The following is a 20,241-nucleotide window of genomic DNA, read 5'->3' on the forward strand; positions in this document are numbered from 1 at the left end:
TTAAGTTGGTAACCACCTTAGTTTGTTGTTTTGCAGGCATGAAGAAATACATGACCCCACTTTTAACCAATCAGAGGAATGTATTATTCGATATTCTTAAAGAGAGGTATATAATGCTGACTGTGAAAACAATCATCATAATAATAATTTCTACATATTGGTTTGCAGCTCCATCTGCTTGTGATTCGGGACCTTGTTTGAATGGAGGGACTTGCCAGAACACAGTAAATGGCTTCTTCTGCTTCTGCCCAACCAACTTTCTTGGTATTCAGTGTGAAACTTGTAAGTTCACATGATGAATCTCCTCTCGTATTACTCACTTTCTATTGTATAAATTGTACTTGAAGAATATTCTGCCTCTGTTTCCATCGTGGAAATGAAATATCTTGCCAGATTTCATGCAGTATTCCTCAACAACATTCAGACTGCTCTGCATAAGTGACATTAGAGTCTTCACAGACATTCCACAGTCACCGTCAAAAGTGAATGAAATGATTCCAATAAAAACTAGACCCTTGCTTTACATTTAAAAGGTTTTTTTGGTTGTTATAATTGTTACTGTAGTAACCATAGTAAGTAATCTCCAACTCTGAAGAATTGCCCAAATTATATCAAGGTATTGAGTGCAGAGACAAAGAAAACAATGCAAAACTATTGATTGATTTTGTTCTTGTCTGTTCCAGTAAACAGCCCTTGTAATCCATCCCCTTGTCTTAATGGAGGAACCTGCACACCAACGGGATCTACATTCACCTGCCGGTGTTTTTCTACTTTCACTGGGACTCTCTGTGGACAAGGTATTTGTCGTATGTTAAGTCTCCAGACTTTGAACCACAAGGTCCGGAGTTCGAATTCCAACTGCAGCATTTGCTTCCTTAAGCATATTGTCATTTACCTGCTTTTGCCTCTCCTACCAGAGGGCTGTTTCATAAAGCTGTTCGTAAGTTAAAAGCGACTTTAAGAACGATTGTTGATTCTTTTTTGTGGTAAATGATATTCACCATTAGATGTTCATTGGTGATTATTTATAATGATAATAATAACGGTATATATATACCCAGAGTAGCCACTTCAGTTCCGAAAACTGTTCTCCCAGCTGGCCCTGCTATTATTATTACCTAGCTAAGCTAGGATACCTATTCAGGTGCACACAGCTTTTTGAGGAATTACTTCCTGTCAGTTCCCATTTACCTCACCTGGGTCGAGTGCACCACACTGGATAAATTCCTTGCTGATGGAAATTACGCCATAGCTGGGATTTGAACCCACGACCCTCTGTTTCAAAGTCTGGAGACTAATCCACTGGGCCACCACGCTATCACGTTCTTATCACGTAAGAACGGGTCACCAGTCACTGTTAACTTACAAACAACTTTATGGAACACCCAGGCCACTTGGTGTAGTAAGTTGGTAACCGGTAGGAAGAAATTACATGAATGCTTGAGAGATTGACCGGGTTAGCTGTGCTTAAGCCAGATACTAGTATGTAGTACCACTTAGAAAAGTTGCAGTAAGCAATATATGAATGTTGTATATTCTTATTATCGTTGATATTAGTTACTTTTTCTTTCAAAGTGGTTATTCACTCATAAGCTGCTTCAATATTATTTTTAAAAAGTAAATAATAACAAATAAATTATGTGCATTACCAGTTTGGGAGCTCTAGACTTCCTAGAAAGTATAATAAGGGCATGGAATTACTTCATCGATAGTACAAGCTGAGGCTGTCTGTATTGGACATACTCTTTGAAAAATGTATGAATAAAAAGCCCATGGCAAATAATTTGTTGTTCGAAAATGTATGAAAGAAGGACACATTTCTTGCCAGTACTTGATGCCTAAAACTTGTCACTATTATAGAATTTGAATTAGACTTTCTATTACCAACCTGGTGGGTGTTTCATAAAGCTGTTCGTAAGATAAGAATGACTTTACGAACGACTGATGATCCTTTCTTGTGCTATGTGATATCTCTATGTAATTGAGTTATGACCTAAAAATATGTTCCAGTCGCGCATAAAGTCTTTCGTAACTTTATGAACAGCTTTATGAAACACCCACTTGGGCTCCGTTACACAAAGATTAGCGATCAATCTCCATAAAAAATAGAATGACCAATCAAGATCAACCTTACACGTGCATTTAGTTCAAAATACTGACCAAGAATTAATCAGGGGCCCGTCTTGCAAAGAGTTGTGATTGATCCAATCAATAGCAACTATGGAAGGCCAGCAACGTCAACATCTAAAATACAGGTTTTTTCTTTAATATTTGCTATTCATCGCTGAGCTTTGTGTTACGGGGCCCAGAACATATTACATGCAATCTGTTGACAAGTGCAACTTTGATCCTATAACATTTGGGATATGTTGAGGGTTGAATCCGTTATTTCCTATTGTCCTAACCTGTTTTCTAGTCGCACCATTTTCATCTTTGTACATATCCCTCATTTCCACAATTCTTTTCTTGGATGCAGCTAATAATGTCTGTGGTTTGAACTGTCAGAATGGTGGGACTTGTTTGAGTGTTCCAGGAATTCTGATGTGCCTTTGTCCTACCAACTGGATAGGAAATCTTTGCACTATTCGTAAGTATGAATACCCTTATCTTACTCTTCCCTGTTAAACACCCAATTATGATGTTTAGCATAGGTTTGTTTCTAATTATTCCAAAACACAGTTTAAAGTGGGAAAAAACATACATGTTTCTATAAAAAAAGGTCTGAAAATAAACACAGTAGGGCTATTGCATTAACCATGTCTAAAAAGACAAACTAACATTGTTTCATGATTTTATGTTGCAAACATCTTGTTTTCCATGTAAATTTCAATGCTCTTTACAATTCTCTTTGTAAACCATATGATTGGTATTTATTTATTACATATTACCAGTGTGAAAATGATTAGGACCGTACATACTATATCATGGACCCATCAGGCGTAAAGGACTGATGCTGATTCCTAATTTTTCACACCGCTGGTCCAAATATTTCCCTTTTGACTGTCTAAGTACTAGGATTTCCATATTACATTTGTTGTCTTTTTTATCAATATTACTGTGTAGATTGTGATCAAAGAACGCTTATTTTTATCTTGCAGCAAGGGTAATTCCAGCTGGACCAGGTGTGGTTACGTCAAATTCCTTTGAAATAGTATTTAGTTCCATTGGTCCAAATACCGAGGCCACTGCACATCGTCTTCTCTTACTTGATGGAACTGATGTCGTGCAGTCAACGACCCTACCAACCGCTCCACCGCGCAATACCGAGATAAGCTATGTGTTCTCAAATCTTAATCCAGGAGCGATGTACACAGTCATCATTGCTGCTGACACGGCAGAGGAGAGCTTTGAATTAGTCCGTGTTCCATTCACTACAGATGGTAAGTGAACAAATATGTACCGTCGTCAGAGGAGGTGGTTTTAACTATGGTTCTTGAAAGAAAATGCTTGCATTTGCATCACTGAGGGGACCAACGTTTCCTCAAACCTCTGAAGGCCATTGAATCTGGTTTATATCTGTCATTGGTATTATACACGACGTGAAATGTAGGTGATTGAATAAATGACACTAGGGAATCTCAGTTTTTGAATAAGATGAAATTTTCACAAATTATTGACAAAATTTGATTAAGATGATTGTCTGATTAATCACTGTGTGTTCTTGTACTGCCATCAAAACAAATTCTTCATTTTACATACATGATGTAAGCTCTGCCCATGCTGTAAATAGCCTTTGTACTATTTATGGCTCGTCAGGTACCAATCATGCTTGTTACGTTGAATGTTGGGATTCATGGCATTTTTTCTCAGTTTCATGACATTGGTCGGAATTACCTGTGGTCCCTTGACAAGGTTTAGCCCAATTTCCCGTTAAGATTACTTATATGACAGATATGAAATTAAACTATAACATTTATTTTTTTATATTTATGCCATGATCTACTTTCTGCCAACATGACCAAACTCGAATAAATTGCATTGCCATAGCAAGTTTTAGTAAAAACACAAATAGGCAGTATGTCCTGGATGACAATTTTCTTAGTGAAAAAGTGTAACACATGCAATTTCAAAATTACAATTATTCTTTGATTTTGACAGATAAAAATAGTTGGTTATCAAGAAAATATTGAATCTCCATGTACAATAAAATTATGATCAATTTCACACAAAGTTTTCATAAAAGTACTAAACTGAATGGATACCACTCAATAGGGGTAGTATCTCCTTGAGTATGTAAACAATTTTACCTCTCGATGTATGTCACATTTGATTTTATCTTTTATGTCAGCTGAGGATGGTTGTGTCAGCCAGCCTTGCCAGAACCTGGCTACCTGCTCACCTAACTCTGCCACGCCTCTTGGGTATATGTGCTTCTGTGCACCTGGATTTACTGGAACCACATGTTCAATAAGTATGTCTGCAGACCTTTTGCTGATCGCTGCAAGATTGATTATATGTTTTTCCTATTGCCATTTCTGATTGAATGTACTTTTGCTCTAATCCTTGAAGTTTCGTGCATTTCAGAGACCAAATATTGTGACGTCCAGCAACAATGAATTTCATGTTGCAGGTGACAAAGATTTTCTTGGAAAACACATTAAAAATAAAACGTAAAAAAAAACCCAAAGAAATATGAAATCAAATAAAATTGAAAATAAAAATATATATACAGTTGGGGGATGATACTACAAATCTGTTTTATATAAACAAAGCTTAAAAAGAGTATCCAGACCAAAATCTAGCATTTTCTAGCTTTAATTATTGTGTAATTTTTTGGGATAAATTTACTATAGGCTACTATTCTTTACATTGCTTTATGGGTGACATGCGTACTGATTTTCATTGTGAAATATGGCTGACATGGACCTGGGTGGGGGGATTGCTGTGTACTTTCTTGAAAGCTTGGAAATGTTTCATGTAAGAAAGTAAAAATCATTTTAGACAACAGTTAGTTTCCTTTTTTAAGCTGACTTGTAACCTCTAATACAATTGACATGTATGTAGCCTATGTAACAAGGAAAATAGGTTAACATTTATTTTTCTATGTTCAAAAGATGTAATTTGGTCCTTCAAGAAAAAAAAATGCAATAAACCTTTATGCATCTTGGAGGCTAAAGCCATTGCCTTTGTATTGTGATCTACATCTGGCATATCTCTGACAACTCTGTTTATGCATATTCCCATATCATCTGGGGTGCTATGAGATTGTGACGTCATGTGCATAGGGTTTATGGGAACAAAGCATCTTTTCAAATCAAAATCATTATTCTGATTGAAATAATTGATAATGCTGTTGCTTTTCCCTTTGTAGATATCAATGAGTGTGCTTCTGGGCCTTGTTTCAATGGGGGAAATTGTATAGATGCAGTCAATGGATACTCGTGTCTGTGCGTAGTGGGTTACACGGGTATTCGCTGTGAAACTGGTAAGTTTTCTGATCTATATGCTGGAATTTTAGTATTTCAAAATGCAGTTTCCATGTCTTTTCAGAAAAAGGGATTTTAGTTTATTCGCCATTGTATTGTGAAGATATTACTATTAATTAAGTACTTTTTGTTTGTTACATGCTAAAGAACTTTGGTATTATTTGGTCCGTTTTGCATAATTGCCTTCATTTTGGAGGTAACATTTTAGGTAATTAAATTAACATTTCAGGTAATTAAATTAACACTGATTATAATATAATAATTCATTAATGCGCTTTCATTTATATCAATAATTAATCAGGGCCCGCGGAACAGTTTTTAAATTGTCCCGGGTGGCGAGGGCTGAGCCAACAGTAGGAAAGCGACCTTGTAGAAAATCACGATCAGATGGTCATTCTGTGAACCCTGTTGATGTTGAATGATATGAATAATATAATATTTCACTCTTATATTGTGCTCAATACATCTCAACTATGTCTCTCAGTGTTCTACAATTTTTGATGATAGGATGATTAAAAAGTAGAAACGTAATTGTATATAGTAGTTTATTAACAATGCAGTGCTCATTATTATGTTGATGACTTTCCACTTCTTTTCTTTTTTGATAGTTCTTGATTCATGCACCAGCTCTCCTTGCCTCAATGGTGGTAACTGCGTTAGCCAGGTTAATGCATTTTTCTGTAATTGTCAACCAAACTTTAGGGGCGTACGTTGTGAATCATGTAAGTATTTAATTTCATGCTTCATATTTTGAATGCAAGTTATGCCTTAACATTTGAAAATTATAGAGACTCTAATATGAACTTTATTTCTTTTAGAATGCTATGAATCTGATGAAAAATAATTGTTTATATTACAATATCATAGTAATGGCGAGTCACATTTTCCCCATGGTGGCTATTCGGCAAGTCAAAACCAGCCGTTTTAGAATTTTTGTACCAGCTACATATGTAGGTGTTTGGAATGAAAATAAATTAAACGTCTGATTTTGACTCGCAGTGCGGGCACCGCAGGGGAAATGTGAATGCAGCATTAGTTTTTCTTTAGTAGAATTTAGGACCTTTTTTACTATTGCTGCAAATGAGCATTACAAGGAGGAAGCAAAATACCGGTAAATTCACTGAATGCTGTTTACATATAAAGGACGACATCAGTAAAAACATTTTTTGCAGATAACTTGTGGATATCTTACCATCAGCAATTATATGAAGCTGGTAGTGGCCTATAACGTCACATGAAAAAAGACTTTCAGTTTTAATCCATTTCTTGTTATTCCCATATGACTCTGAAACATATTTTCTCCTTAAAATTTGGCTCGAGTTTGATTGTAAACAAAAAAAATCTCCAGAAGGCTTTTGGAATAAATCAACATTTCTCCTTGCAATTCCATGTTGTAACATTTTCATTTTATTAGTCTGCAATGTCTGTATTCATTGACACTCACATTTGCAAGTACAAACATCCCCTTTTGCATTTCTTTTTTTAAAATATTAAGTCAACCCACCATGTACATCAAACCCATGCTTAAATGGTGGCACGTGCAGCAACAATCAGAACAATGACAACTACGTCTGTATTTGCCCGCAAAACTTCAACGGTGTGAATTGTGAGAACCCCATAGATGGGGTGGAGTGTGCCAGTAATCCCTGCAGGAATGGAGGTACCTGCAACGAGGGCTTCCGTAGCTTTACTTGTACTTGCCCTTCCGCATGGACCGGGATATTTTGTTCTGCAGACGTCAATGAATGCCAGGTAAGGGAGTTCAAGAATTCAAGCACTTCTCAAGCTACGCATCTCAGAATTGTTTTAACTAATCCAAAAGTCGGTTAAACTGACCAACAGTTGGTAGGTTAATATTTTAATCGAATTTCAGGTTGGTTAATGAATTTCTGAGAGTGCGTGCGACATAAATATCTTCTTTAACCCAACCTTCTAAAGAGAATGCCATATGAAAATACTGAATTCATATTATCTCCCAACATGATTCATAAACTACATTAATAATACAGAGTTGCCCTGTGGAGGTTCTTCAAACAGACTAATACATGTAGATTACTTTATGTATAATACTTATACCCAAATATTGTATGTCAGGACAGTTTAAACATTTACAATGATATTTACAAGCAATATCTCACAAATATTTCTAAAAGTATATTTGATGATATCATATAGGTATGAAAATATGTGATAATTGGAGCTAGTTAATGAGAATACTCGTTTAATCAAGACAAAAGCATGTCCAAAGATAATGTGCCCTTCATACATTTAAAAGAACATTTGAGAGAAATAGCCCTATTGCATAATTTATACATTATTTAAATGCTAATAAACTGTGAGTGAAATTTGATCAAGTTTTCTGAAGCAGCACCATTACTGCTTTACTGCCATAATAAATATAAAATCATTTGTTTTTTGGTCTAATAACCTTCATCATCAACAAATTGATAACAGAAAGGATATTTTGAAATATTTTGTTGAAATATTCGAAAAGAATCGTTTGTCAAGAATGATTCATTATTACAGATTTTTTTTGTCATTACATATCTATACAGACTTATCACTATGTACGACAAACATTAAAATATGTGTTTTTGTTCAAGATGAAATATATCAATCTCTTTGCAGAAAGAACTTTACTGGACTGATTTTTCTATAGTATGGAAATTGAAATGTTACCAATAAAATAATTTATTTACTATACTTTTCTCAGAACCAACCATGTTTCAATGGTGGGACGTGCACTAATCTCCAAGGGTCATATCGCTGTAATTGTCCCCTTGGATTCGGTGGAGTTAATTGTGAAGTGAATATCAACGAATGCACCTCAAATCCTTGTGTGAACGGAGGTACTTGCAATGATGGAATCAATCTTTACACCTGTGTTTGTCTTCTAGGTTTCTCAGTAAGTAGTCAATTTGTGTCTTCTTATGTGCAAATCGTAAACATGGTATCATTTCATTGTAAACGTTCTCTGTACCATCATGCAAACCTTCAAACATGGTGTCATTTATTCAGCATGATTTGCGTGCTTCTAGAATAGAGGAATGTAAGATTCATTGTTTGATGTGCTCTGTATGAATATGTTTTGATAACATGGTGCTAAAAAGGGGTGGCATCACAGTGGAGGTTAAGGACAACTGCCCTTGGTTTTTTAAGTAGTGAAAAGGGGAAAATGAGGGGAAAAAAGATCACAAAAGGAAGAAAGAAAGAAGAGTATAAGAAAATGAAGTTCTGGCCTGTGTTATTCTTTAATACCCATATAACTCAATGAAGAAAAATGTGTCTTCTTTTGGTTATTTGTCCCAATATCAATATATCCCCCCCTTGATATGCGGATAGCAATTTACCCAGAGAGTACCATATTCCAATTCACAGCAAAGAATGATATCGTGGAGATAATCTATAATTACAATGTGTGGAGTTATACAGAACCAGTTTATTGCTTGCTACAAGGCAGCTTGTAACTAACTTTTCTTCATTTAAAAAAAATTAATCTCATGGCTTTACATACTAAAAGTCTAAATCAGAAGAAGTAATGCATGCCTATTAAATGCTATTGCTGATTATAAAATCAAAAGGAAAAGATTACAAGAAATTGAAATATAGGAAAAGAAATATTTGTGTACAAATACATTCACTCTGTTCAATTTTATTTCTTTTTAGGGACAACGGTGTGAGATTACTCAGAATGCTTGTTCCAGTTCTCCTTGCCTAAACGGAGGTACATGCAACAGCAATAATGGCTTCTTCACATGTAGTTGTGTCAGTGGATTTGTTGGAATTAGGTGCCAAACAAACAGCAACAACTGTGTGCAGAACCCTTGTCAGAATGGTGGCACATGTGTGGATGGAGTGAACACGTTCTCGTGCACGTGTCTGGCAGGGTTCTCTGGTAATCTCTGCCAGATTTCGAATTTCTGTGCCAACAACCCCTGCTTTAATGGCGGAACCTGCCAAACCTTATCCACAACTTATCAGTGTCAGTGTGCCAATGGATTTACAGGTCAACAGTGTCAAATTAATATCCCGGTATGGAACATGTTACACAATATTTATTGAGATGATATGGCCAGTATTCTGAAGTCAGGTTTAACTTAGACCATGGTCTAACTCTGCTAAAATTATGGGAAGCCAATAGTCTCAATTTTTTTTTTATTAAGTTGTATGTTTCTTATGTTTACTGTGCTCTTTCCTGATTCATTAATGGCGAAGACAATCATCTATTTATACTTCCAAGACAATAATGAATGCTTTGAGAGCCAAATGAGCTGAAATATGATATCTCTACCGTTAGTTATTTATGTAACAATTGGCTATCCATACTTAAACCACAACTTTAAACCTGAGTTTAAGTTTAACCTGACTTCAGAATACGGGCCTATGTGTCAAAGTAATTGTGATACTATGATTCCTTGATGTTGCATTGTTCACACCATGACAGATTAACATGACCAAGTAACAGGAATACTTATTCATAAATATGATGATTGTATCCATACATCAGAGCAGATGCAGAGTCATGAAAATGCTTTACAGAATGACTGGAATGGGCCAAGCCATATGGATATTTTATGCATTCCAATTTTAATCTCATTAGTTAAAGTGATCAATACTTAAATATTATTATTAGGAAAAATTATATATTTTTAATGACAGTCATGTTTAATATTATTATGAAATATCTTGAAAAGTTTGAGATCAATGTTTGACACTTGTATCATGTTAACATAAGTATTTAGTAGTTACAGTAGAGATATTAAGGAAAAATTACCAAATATTTGCATCACTTTAATACAGGAATGTTCAAGTGGACCTTGTCAAAATGGAGGAACGTGCATTGATGGGGTGAATTCTTTCATCTGTCAGTGTCCTGTTGGTTACGGGGGAATATTTTGTCAGTTGTCATCATCACCATGCCAGAGTAATCCATGTCAAAACGGTGCTTGCCTTACGCAGCAACAAGGGTTGGTATAAGTTAACTCATAATTTGATGAAACCTGTCTATGAGTATCGAACCCGTGAACAAAACTGCATTATATCTTATTTTCATTGATATTGATGTAGCATGTGAAATTTATAACTCCTTTCTATCTAATTTTCATTGGTGTTGTCTGTTGACGAGAGATGTGAAGTTTTTGATATCTGTACATCAGGGCCCCGTTGCATAAAAATTACTATTATAGTAACTTTGCCACCCAATGGTAACTGCCATGGTAACAATGCTAATCAACCAATCAGAATCAAGTATTTCAGGGAAGTAACCATTGGATGGCAAAGTTACTGTAATAGTAATCAATGTGTTTTGAAATCTAGTGTGGAAGCAAAGTCTCTCTGATGAAAACTTTGTTGGTTCAAATCAAAGTTCAATCATTCCAATGTAGTTCAATGACATTGACCTTTACTAGAAATTAGCAATCAATCCCTAATTACATGAAAACAAAGACAACCTTTAATAAATACCTACTTTAGATACAGTAGGTATGAGTTCCACTGCAAAGGGGAAAACAAGTCCTTTAGGAGGCGCGATAGCTCAGTCGGTAGAGCGGGGTATCCGTATTCTGGTGACCCGGGTTCGATTCCCACTTGGTGCGCTAGTGCCCTTTGGTAAGGCATTAATCCTCAGTACCAGGTCCTTCGGAGAGGACCTTAAGCCGTCGGTCCTCTGGTTGCTTGCTTACAAGCATTCATGCTTTCAAAGCAATCAGGTAAAAATCACCACCAAAAACAATACTTTGACCATGAGTATGAATGACAATTGTTCAATCGTTTCAACAGGTACATTTGCCAGTGCAATCAGGGATTCACTGGGGTATTCTGTCAGACTAACATTGATGAATGCCAGAGCTCACCTTGTCTGAATGGAGCCACGTGCCTGGATGGTCTAGCCCGATACACGTGTCAATGTCGCTTGGGTTTCACGGGGATCCGATGTGAAATCAACGTAGATGAGTGTGCGTCACAGCCTTGTGCCAATGGTGGCACTTGCATTGACAATGTGAATAGCTATATCTGCAATTGTCCACAAGGTGAGAATCTTCGGCACTAAGAGGTTCTTTGGCCTACTTCATGAAACCTGTTATAATAGTGAATTTGCAGTAATGGTTAAAAGCTACTGAAATCCTTGAATTTTATTGGCTGATGGTAAACATGTACAAAATAATAACAAGTCTGTGTGAAACAAGGCCCAGATCGTAACACTACTCAAACCCTTAAGACTCAGTGTTTAATTGTTTATGCCCTTAATGAAATATACAAAGTAACGCTTAATCACCATTTGAATCACCAATGAATATTCGCATGTATTTGAGCATGTTTGTTTTCCCAATTGCCATCAAATTATGATAGAGTTCCTGGTTGCAATATGTAAGATTAACATTAAAGTTGGTTAACCTGGTTGTTTTGTTTTCAGCTGACATTGTCAATCAAGGGCAAATCAAATCTGTGTGCATAAGTGAGCAGGATCACGAATTACTTCAACAAAATATATCTTTTAGCCATCTCAAGTGACCTATACAAATATGTTTTAAAGCAAAAATGTGCACGTCTGGGTACAAGGAATTATGATTGATCCAATCAATAGTAACTCTATGGAAATTCGTCAGTGTCATAATTTTTTCTACAGGAAATTTGCACAATGTCCTTTGTAAACAAAAAGAAGCACACTGACTTTTCAAGAAAACAATGAATGCATGAATATACATCATAATTACAAAATATTTCAAACAAACATGCATAATAGATGTTGACGTTGCTGGCCGTCCATAGTTGTGATTGATTGGATCAATTGTAACTCTTTGTAAGACAGGGATCTGGGCCCCGTTGTACAAAGAGTTACGATTGATCTGATCAAACGTAACTCTGGAGATCCATCAGTGTCATAATTTTTTCTACAGGAAATTTGCAAAATGTCTTTTGTAATCAAAGGAGAACACTCCAAATTGTCAAGAAATCAATGAATTTATGGATATGGATTCATATCTAGAATTTTTTTTAACAAACATGCATTTCTTATGTTGACTTTGCTGGCTTTCCATAGTTGCGATTGATTGGATCAATCGTAACTCTTTGTACAACGGGGCCCTGGGGCCGTCTTACAAAGAGTTGCGATTGATTTGATCAACTTTGGAAAGCCAGCAAAGTCAACATATAAAATGCACGTTAATTCAAAAAATTTCTAGATATGAATGTATATCTATAAATTCATTGATTTCTCGACAATTTTTTGTGTTCTAAGTGTACTAAAGAAAGTTTGCAAATTTCCTGTAAAAAAAATCATGACACTGATGGATTTCCATAGAGTTACAATTGATTGGATCAATTGTAACTCTTTGTAAGATGGGGCCCTGGTCCTTGCAACAAAAAACATACAATCAATTTTAAAATGAGTGTAACTGTAAAAAGTTGCAATCAATTGTAAATATTAAGCTTTTCTCTTTATGTTAAAATACCTGATACTCCACAAGAAATTTTATTGGATATGACACTCCTGTGAGGATTTCTACAACTCTTTTAACAGCAAAATTGCATAGATATCCGTTCTCTTTCAGGTTAATTTTTGTTGATAATCACATAGTTATCTTCTATCCATCAACAGGTTTCACAGGGGCCAATTGCTTTGAACGTAACGACCTGTGCTCACCATCCCCCTGTGTGAATGGGGACTGCCTTAGCGGATCAGGGACTTTCGCATGTCGTTGCTTTAATGGTTATACTGGGTCCCGTTGTGAGATAAACCCCAATGATTGTGCACCCAATCCTTGCCAGAATGGAGGGACCTGCACTGACGGTCTAAATAGATTCTTCTGCAACTGCTTGCCAGGATTCTTTGGATCTATGTGTGAGATCGTTCAAGGTAATGCAGTCAGGGTACCAGATCAAGGTCTGGGCATGTGGCCATGAAATATTTACTTTTAAGTCCTATTGACTGTAAACCCATTGGCCCGTATTCTGAAGTCGGGTTTAAGTTAAACTCAGGTTTAAAGTTGTGGTTTAAGTATGTGAAGCCAAAAGTATCAAATTTGTTATTAAGTTGTATGTTTCTCACGTTTACTGTGCTCTTTCCTAATTCATCGATGGTGAAGCCAATAATCTTTTTATACTTCCTAGACAATTATGAATGATTTGAGAGCCAAATGAGCTGAAGTATGATATCTCTACTGTTAGTGATTTATGTAACAATTGGCTGTCCATACTTAAACCACAACTTTAAACCTGAGTTTAAGTTAAACCCGACTTCAGAATACGGGCCATTGACATTAATGATGATAATAACTTAGTGCTATAAAGTGCTCTCATGAAATTGATATAGAGTGTTTTACAATGAAGATAATTTGAAATGTACAAAGAAAAAAAGTGAATTGGATATTATGTAATAAAAAATTAATGATCAAAGTAACTAATAAAAGCTAGTTTGGGGGGGGGGGGGGGCGTTCCATCAACATTTTCACCCGACAAGTTGTCAGGTCTGATAACTTTCCTTGATTATGATTGGCTGTGAGATGGGTCCAATTAACCCGGCTCTTTTAGGGTTAAGCATGTAAGAAGTGTTCTGAAGGTACATGTGCATTAAATTTTTACTCATGCCCTTGACAATGTGTATGTTTTGTATATTGTTTATTTCCTTTAGACCCCAATCAGTGTCTTTCAAATCCTTGTCTGAATTCTGGTAGCTGTATTGATGGAAACAACCGCTTTACCTGTATGTGCTTGTCAGGGTATACTGGAACTCGTTGTGAAACCAATTTCAGTGAGTATTTGCTATTATGAGGACAAAATACCATGTCAGTTATATTACATTTAGGGGAACATATCTAAAAAAAAATCATCTTATTGTGTTTTTATTGCACTCCCCTTTTTCCTTTATTGTTTGAAATTGGACACATATATGTAAATAATGTTAGAGCTTCCCTTTTCCTGTACTTTATGAAAGTGGGCACATATGTTGTAAATACTTATGAATTATTAAGATAGTATTTTTGAATGGAAATTGATTAAATTGAAGTGAAGACATTTCTTTGTTCATTTACTACCAAACATTAAATTATTTCAATAACACTATAATACTTTATGGGTGGTAATATACTACAATTACTTGTGGCAGATACAAACTGATGATTTGAACATTTCTCGTATATCCCCTCACCAAATACAGATGAATGTGGCAGCAATCCTTGCTTAAACCAAGGACAGTGTCTTGATCAAATCAACGCTTTCCTGTGCAACTGTCCCGCAAACTTCATTGGAACTCGATGTGAAACTCCACTAGGTAAGATTAATGGAGCTACAGTTTTCTACCTTTTCATTCCTTTTCCCTCTATATTGTTTTACTTTGTATTTTCAATTACTGACAGTGTGACATTTTTGTGTGCAAGAGTTCATTCCAGCCACGTTGATTCATGAAAGGTCATATAACAGTCAAAACTGTTAGCTGCCAAGACGGGTTTGGCTGAACTTGATTTTTTTTCTATTTGTCTAGAATTTTAGTCTGACAACTAATTCTATAAATGTATATTTTGGCGTTTTCAATACAATCCTTCAGGTACATCAGATATATACTTTTTTGTCTGATGCAAATTTCAGTATCCCTGGTAATTCTAACTTTATATTCATGTTTGATATGTAAAAACCCCCTCAATATATATATATATAAATTAATGCTTACAGCTTTCCAAATCTTTTCTTCTGATCTTTTGTTACAGTACCTGATGCATGTATCTCTAACCCATGCCAGAATGCAGGAACCTGCACAAGAATCAATAACGGATATCAGTGTCTCTGCCAACCAGGATTCCAAGGCGCTAATTGTCAAATAAATATCAGTAAATGACTCATTTTCATGTTTATTTAATAAAGGCTTAAACTCTAAGAGACTAGCAACTAATTATTTTACTTTCTTTTCTGTGAGGTAGTTTGAACACTAGGTGATGGCAATGTTTCTTAATTCCATGGAAAAGTTGAGTATAATTTTTGCCAAATGGGCAATGTTAACACGTATCATCGACATCAGTTGTATTAGGTTTAAGGCGTTTGACTGTTTTACACATTTGTTATATAAATTGGTATCTTTTTATAGCCTTTGTGATGCATATAAATATGTAATGATTGAAGGTAGGCACATTGTATTTCTTGTTCCGACCGAAAAATTATTGATATTGACATTTGGATGGCGGATTGTACTTACGTACATCAAAAGCCATTATTTTAGTTTTGAAATTGTTTGCAAATTAACAGCAGTTTAATGTGAAAGTATATTATTGTTTCTCTTCTCAAGATGAGTGTGCTTCGAACCCTTGTCTGAATGGAGGCACCTGTCTTGATAGAGTGAATAGATTCACGTGCACCTGTACCCAGTTCTACACTGGACAGACCTGTGCATTTGCTATTGGTGAGTGACCTGTTCAATTTGCAATATTGTATAGACCTTATGCGACGTCATGATCTCATAGCGCCCTCCTCGGGGGAAGTATGAATATGCGTAAAAATAATTGTCAGAGATGCGCCAGCTGCAGATCACTAAAGCATGCCAGGCAATGACTTCAGCCTCCAAGATGGCGGCGCAGTGACATCAATGCATAAGTTCTATTCAGTTTTCTACTGTAGCATAATTCGGTTTGAAAATACAACGTATCTTTGTCAATGGATTGATATATGTGTTACAATAATCATGGTCTTTTGCCTTGTTTTTATAGAAATAAACTCAGCCATTTGTTTCTTAATAGAAAGTAAGAAAATAATTTTTGTTACTAAATCTACTTGTTGAGCCACCATTCCTTTGTAGTAAGCTAAAAATTAAACATTTTAAAGAATATCCGCAGGGCATTAAAAATATAAAGAAAATGATAGGGTTTATTTAATCAAATACTACACCTCGTGAATATTCATGAAAATGAAACATGCATGTAAGTGTACAGCCTAATGTCTGAGCTGTAGAATATATGTGGTCGATTATTCCTTGTTATACTTGTCTGAATGTATTTCAATATCTATTATTTTGAATGTTAATGTATACAGTGGCCAATCCCTGCATATCATCACCCTGCATGAATGGAGGTACCTGTGTAAGGACTGGTGATTCTACCTATGTGTGTAACTGCTGCACAGTATTTTTTAAAAATAAAAATAAAATCCAATTTGAATAAAATTGTGGTATCATTCTCTTTACTGGAACATGCTAACAACTTTCTGTTTCTCTCTTTCATGCAATTAGTCAACCCCTGCACGACTGCACCATGCTTGAATGGTGGTACATGCAGCATCAACCCCGCCAATCCAAGTAGTTTCCTGTGTACCTGTCAGTTTGGATATAGTGGAAACCAATGTCAATTCGGTGAGTTAATTGAGTGATTTCAAGTCCGGTGTTGGCGTTGGTGTTGGTGTTGGAAGGACAAATTAGATTGTTCCCTTAGCTCCAAAACCTATTCTGAGTTTGTAAAACTGAACCAGATCACATTATTGACTTCTCAACAACTAGTGAGACACTTTTCAGGACCATCTTTATTTTATGTTTGGTGTTATACTCGTGTAAAAATTGACCTAACACCAACACCAAAAAAGGTCAACACTGAACTTGAAATCACCCACTGTGTCAAGATTCAAATTCAATGTAGATTGCAAACAGAAAAAATATATATTGCAAAATCATTGCAGAAATATATGAAAATTACAGCATAAAGAAATATACCGGTACAAAGTTATAATACAAATATTCCAAGTGGAAATTTATGCATCTGTGGAAAGTGGAGAGTAAATGATTCAAGATTATTTTATTTTGGTCCATGAATGCAGGCATTCAAAGATATTTAGCTTCCAATTAAGTCAAATACATACACATAAAGATATAATTGTATCATAACAAAGAGAAAAAAACTGCATATGTCATGTGAGTTGTGTAAAAAATATATTCATTTACACAACACACCACTATTACAATATGAAAATACTTTTAGAAAAGTTGTCTTCCTTACACTACCTGAAAATAAAACTTAATTTGAAAAAATGTCTTAAAACCTCACGACACTTGCATTAATACAGGCAAATTGGGTCAAGAAAGAATGAGAAATGCTATGTAGTATGTAGTTCTTGAAATATTACAAGTAGTTCAATAATTTCATCATCCAAATATGAATGTTCTATCAGTATTGATTTAATTGGTGACTTGTCATCTGGAAAGAGAGTGATACGGGTTGAATCAGAACCAGGGTTAAGCATAGAAACCAATTAAGTAAATTGTGTTTCCATAATTAGATCTCTTATTGAAATAAACTTTCTTCTGTATCAGATGGTAATCAATGTTTGTCAAACCCATGTTCTAACGGTGGTGTGTGCATCGATGGTAACGGCCGATTTGCCTGTAATTGTGCTCCTGGATTTAGTGGTGACACTTGCCAAATCAACAACAGTGAGTATATTTCATTCTTATATGACAATTTTGCAGTTAGTTTCCACTAGTATTGGAAGTTATTTTATTATAGCACTTTCTTTTTTCGGGAGATGCACAGTGTTCATGCATAAAACGTATTTTGTTCCTTGTAGCTTGACAGCTTAAAGAAAAGAATTAAACATTTCAAAGAATCGAACTTATGGAATTTAACACTGACATTAAAAAGGAATAAATTTTGTGATTCTAAACCAGTCCATGACTGATCCATGTTATATAGAAATGCCTTGACATGTTTGATTGTTTTCAATATCTTCATTGGTCCCGTGTAATATTTTGTAATGTTATAATTTATTTTAATTTAATTTAATTTCTAAGGTCATTGATGTAGATAGCAGTAGGAGTAGTAGTAGTAGACTATTACTATTTATGTACTTATCATTATTACCATTCTTTTAAATTTTCATTATCATCATCATTTCTATTATCATTGTTATTGAATTATTGACTGTAGAAGTAGTAGTAATAACATTGAAACTGATAATACTAGATAGGAATTTTAGTTATCTTTGTCTTCATATTTATTATGATAATCATAATTTATACTGGTTATTGTCCAAGGTACATGTAGCTACTTCAATTATAAATCTACTCTTTGGCAGGTATTTGTGTCTTTATAAGATCCAAAATGCTGGTGCCTGAAGTTGTTTTTTTTAATATTAATTATGATGTCATCTGCATTAATAAAGCTTGTGAATGAAAAAAAGGGGATCCTTATCTACAAGCATTTTCCTAAGGTTTCCTCCACATTTCTGTGTCATGTATTGAACAAAATTGAACAAAATGAAAAAAACAAAGTGTCCATTTTAAGTCTTTCGTGTGGCTTTGTCAGGATTTGATAAAAATGACTACCTAAGTGGGTAGCGGCAATAACCACTAAACTGTTTTTTCTTTTGTACTTGTACAATTTTTTGTCTCACCTGCATAGCAGAGTGAGACTATAGGCGCCGCTTTTTCGACGGCGGCGGCGTCAACACCAAATCTTAACCCAAGGTCAAGTTTTTTAAATGACATCATAACTTAGAAAGTATATGGACCTAGTTCATGAAACTTGCCATAAGGTTAATCAAGTATTACTGAACATCCTGCCTGAGTTTCATGTCACATGACCAAGGTCAAAGGTCATTTAGGGTCAATGAACTTAGATCACGTTGGGGGAATCAGCATCAAATTCTTAACCTAAGGTTAAGTTTTTGAAATGTCATAACTTAGAAAGTATATGAACCTAGTTCATGAAACTTGGACATAAGGTTAATCAAGTATCACTGAACATCCTGCATGAGTTTTACGTCACATGATTAAGGTCAAAGGTCATTTAGGGTCAATGAACTTTGGCCGAATTGGGGGTATCTGTTGAATTACCATCATAACTTTGGAAGTTTATGGATCTGATTCATGAAACTTGTACATAAGAGTAATCAAGTATCACTGAACATCCTGTGCGCATTTCAGGTCACATGACCAAGATCAAAGGTCAATGAACTTTGGCCATAATGGGGGTATCTGTTGAATTACCATCATAACTTTGAAAGTTTATGGATCTGACTCATGAAACTTGGACATAATAGTAATCAAGTATCACTGAACATCCTGTGCGAGTTTTAGGTCACATGTTCAAGGTCAAAGGTCATGTAAGGTCAATGAACTTTGGCCATGTTGTGGGTATTTGTTGAATTACCATCATATCTCTGCAAGTGTATTGGTCTATTTCATAAAACATGGACATAAGAGTAACCAAGTATCACTGAACATCTTGTGCGAGTTATAGTAGTTTTCAAAGTCAGCACTGCTGCTATATTGAATCGCGTGATGCAGGTGAGACCGCCAGAGGCATTCCACTTGTTTTATCAAAGTAGTATTCAATGTTACATCTGGTCAGAGCAAATCTGCTGGAGACAAAAGTTGTTTATTTTTTAACAGAGTTGTATTCCTCTTACATGTATTTAAAAAATGGTTTGAAGGTTTTAAGCAATAACCCCCTAATTTTCTTATACATAGATGAGTGTATTAGCAGTCCTTGTCTCAACGGAGGTACATGTAATGACTTAAGCAATGCATATAGCTGTACTTGTCAACCTAACTTCAATGGCGTAAGATGTGAAACTCCTATACAAGGTAATCATGTTCAAGGATTTATTGATTGTTACTCTATTAGAAACATAAACAGTAATTATTTTTAACATTTGTAGTCTATGTAAATCAAGATTGTATTAATTTGGGTTAATCATGTGTATCACCATTTTATTCTGTCCTGCTTAAAGTGTCCCTGTAGTCCAAAATCAAGTCAAATTCAAATTCAAATTTACTTTATTAAAAAGTACAGGAATACATACAATATAAGCATTAAAAAGAAAACAATACATGAAAAATCTATTT

The 20,241-nt window shown here is 35.1% G+C and overlaps 1 protein-coding gene across 1 annotated transcript in view; it reads left to right on the forward strand.

Annotated features, from left to right (window-relative positions):
* LOC129269684 (uncharacterized) overlaps window positions 1-20,241 on the forward strand; it is a 134,466-nt gene that overhangs the window by 87,779 nt on the left and 26,446 nt on the right. The window contains exons 63-82 of the mRNA XM_064105224.1: window positions 169-282; window positions 684-797; window positions 2,477-2,587; window positions 3,099-3,380; window positions 4,289-4,411; window positions 5,312-5,425; window positions 6,035-6,148; window positions 6,922-7,178; window positions 8,140-8,331; window positions 9,093-9,458; window positions 10,227-10,393; window positions 11,205-11,455; window positions 13,024-13,281; window positions 14,056-14,175; window positions 14,581-14,694; window positions 15,128-15,247; window positions 15,700-15,813; window positions 16,636-16,755; window positions 17,707-17,826; window positions 19,864-19,980. Coding sequence (XP_063961294.1) covers window positions 169-282; window positions 684-797; window positions 2,477-2,587; window positions 3,099-3,380; window positions 4,289-4,411; window positions 5,312-5,425; window positions 6,035-6,148; window positions 6,922-7,178; window positions 8,140-8,331; window positions 9,093-9,458; window positions 10,227-10,393; window positions 11,205-11,455; window positions 13,024-13,281; window positions 14,056-14,175; window positions 14,581-14,694; window positions 15,128-15,247; window positions 15,700-15,813; window positions 16,636-16,755; window positions 17,707-17,826; window positions 19,864-19,980 — 3,288 coding nt within the window. The remainder of the gene's footprint in view (window positions 1-168; window positions 283-683; window positions 798-2,476; window positions 2,588-3,098; window positions 3,381-4,288; window positions 4,412-5,311; window positions 5,426-6,034; window positions 6,149-6,921; window positions 7,179-8,139; window positions 8,332-9,092; window positions 9,459-10,226; window positions 10,394-11,204; window positions 11,456-13,023; window positions 13,282-14,055; window positions 14,176-14,580; window positions 14,695-15,127; window positions 15,248-15,699; window positions 15,814-16,635; window positions 16,756-17,706; window positions 17,827-19,863; window positions 19,981-20,241) is intronic.

This window comes from Lytechinus pictus, chromosome 10 (genome assembly GCF_037042905.1).
Source record: "Lytechinus pictus isolate F3 Inbred chromosome 10, Lp3.0, whole genome shotgun sequence".
Lineage (NCBI taxonomy): Eukaryota > Metazoa > Echinodermata > Echinoidea > Temnopleuroida > Toxopneustidae > Lytechinus > Lytechinus pictus.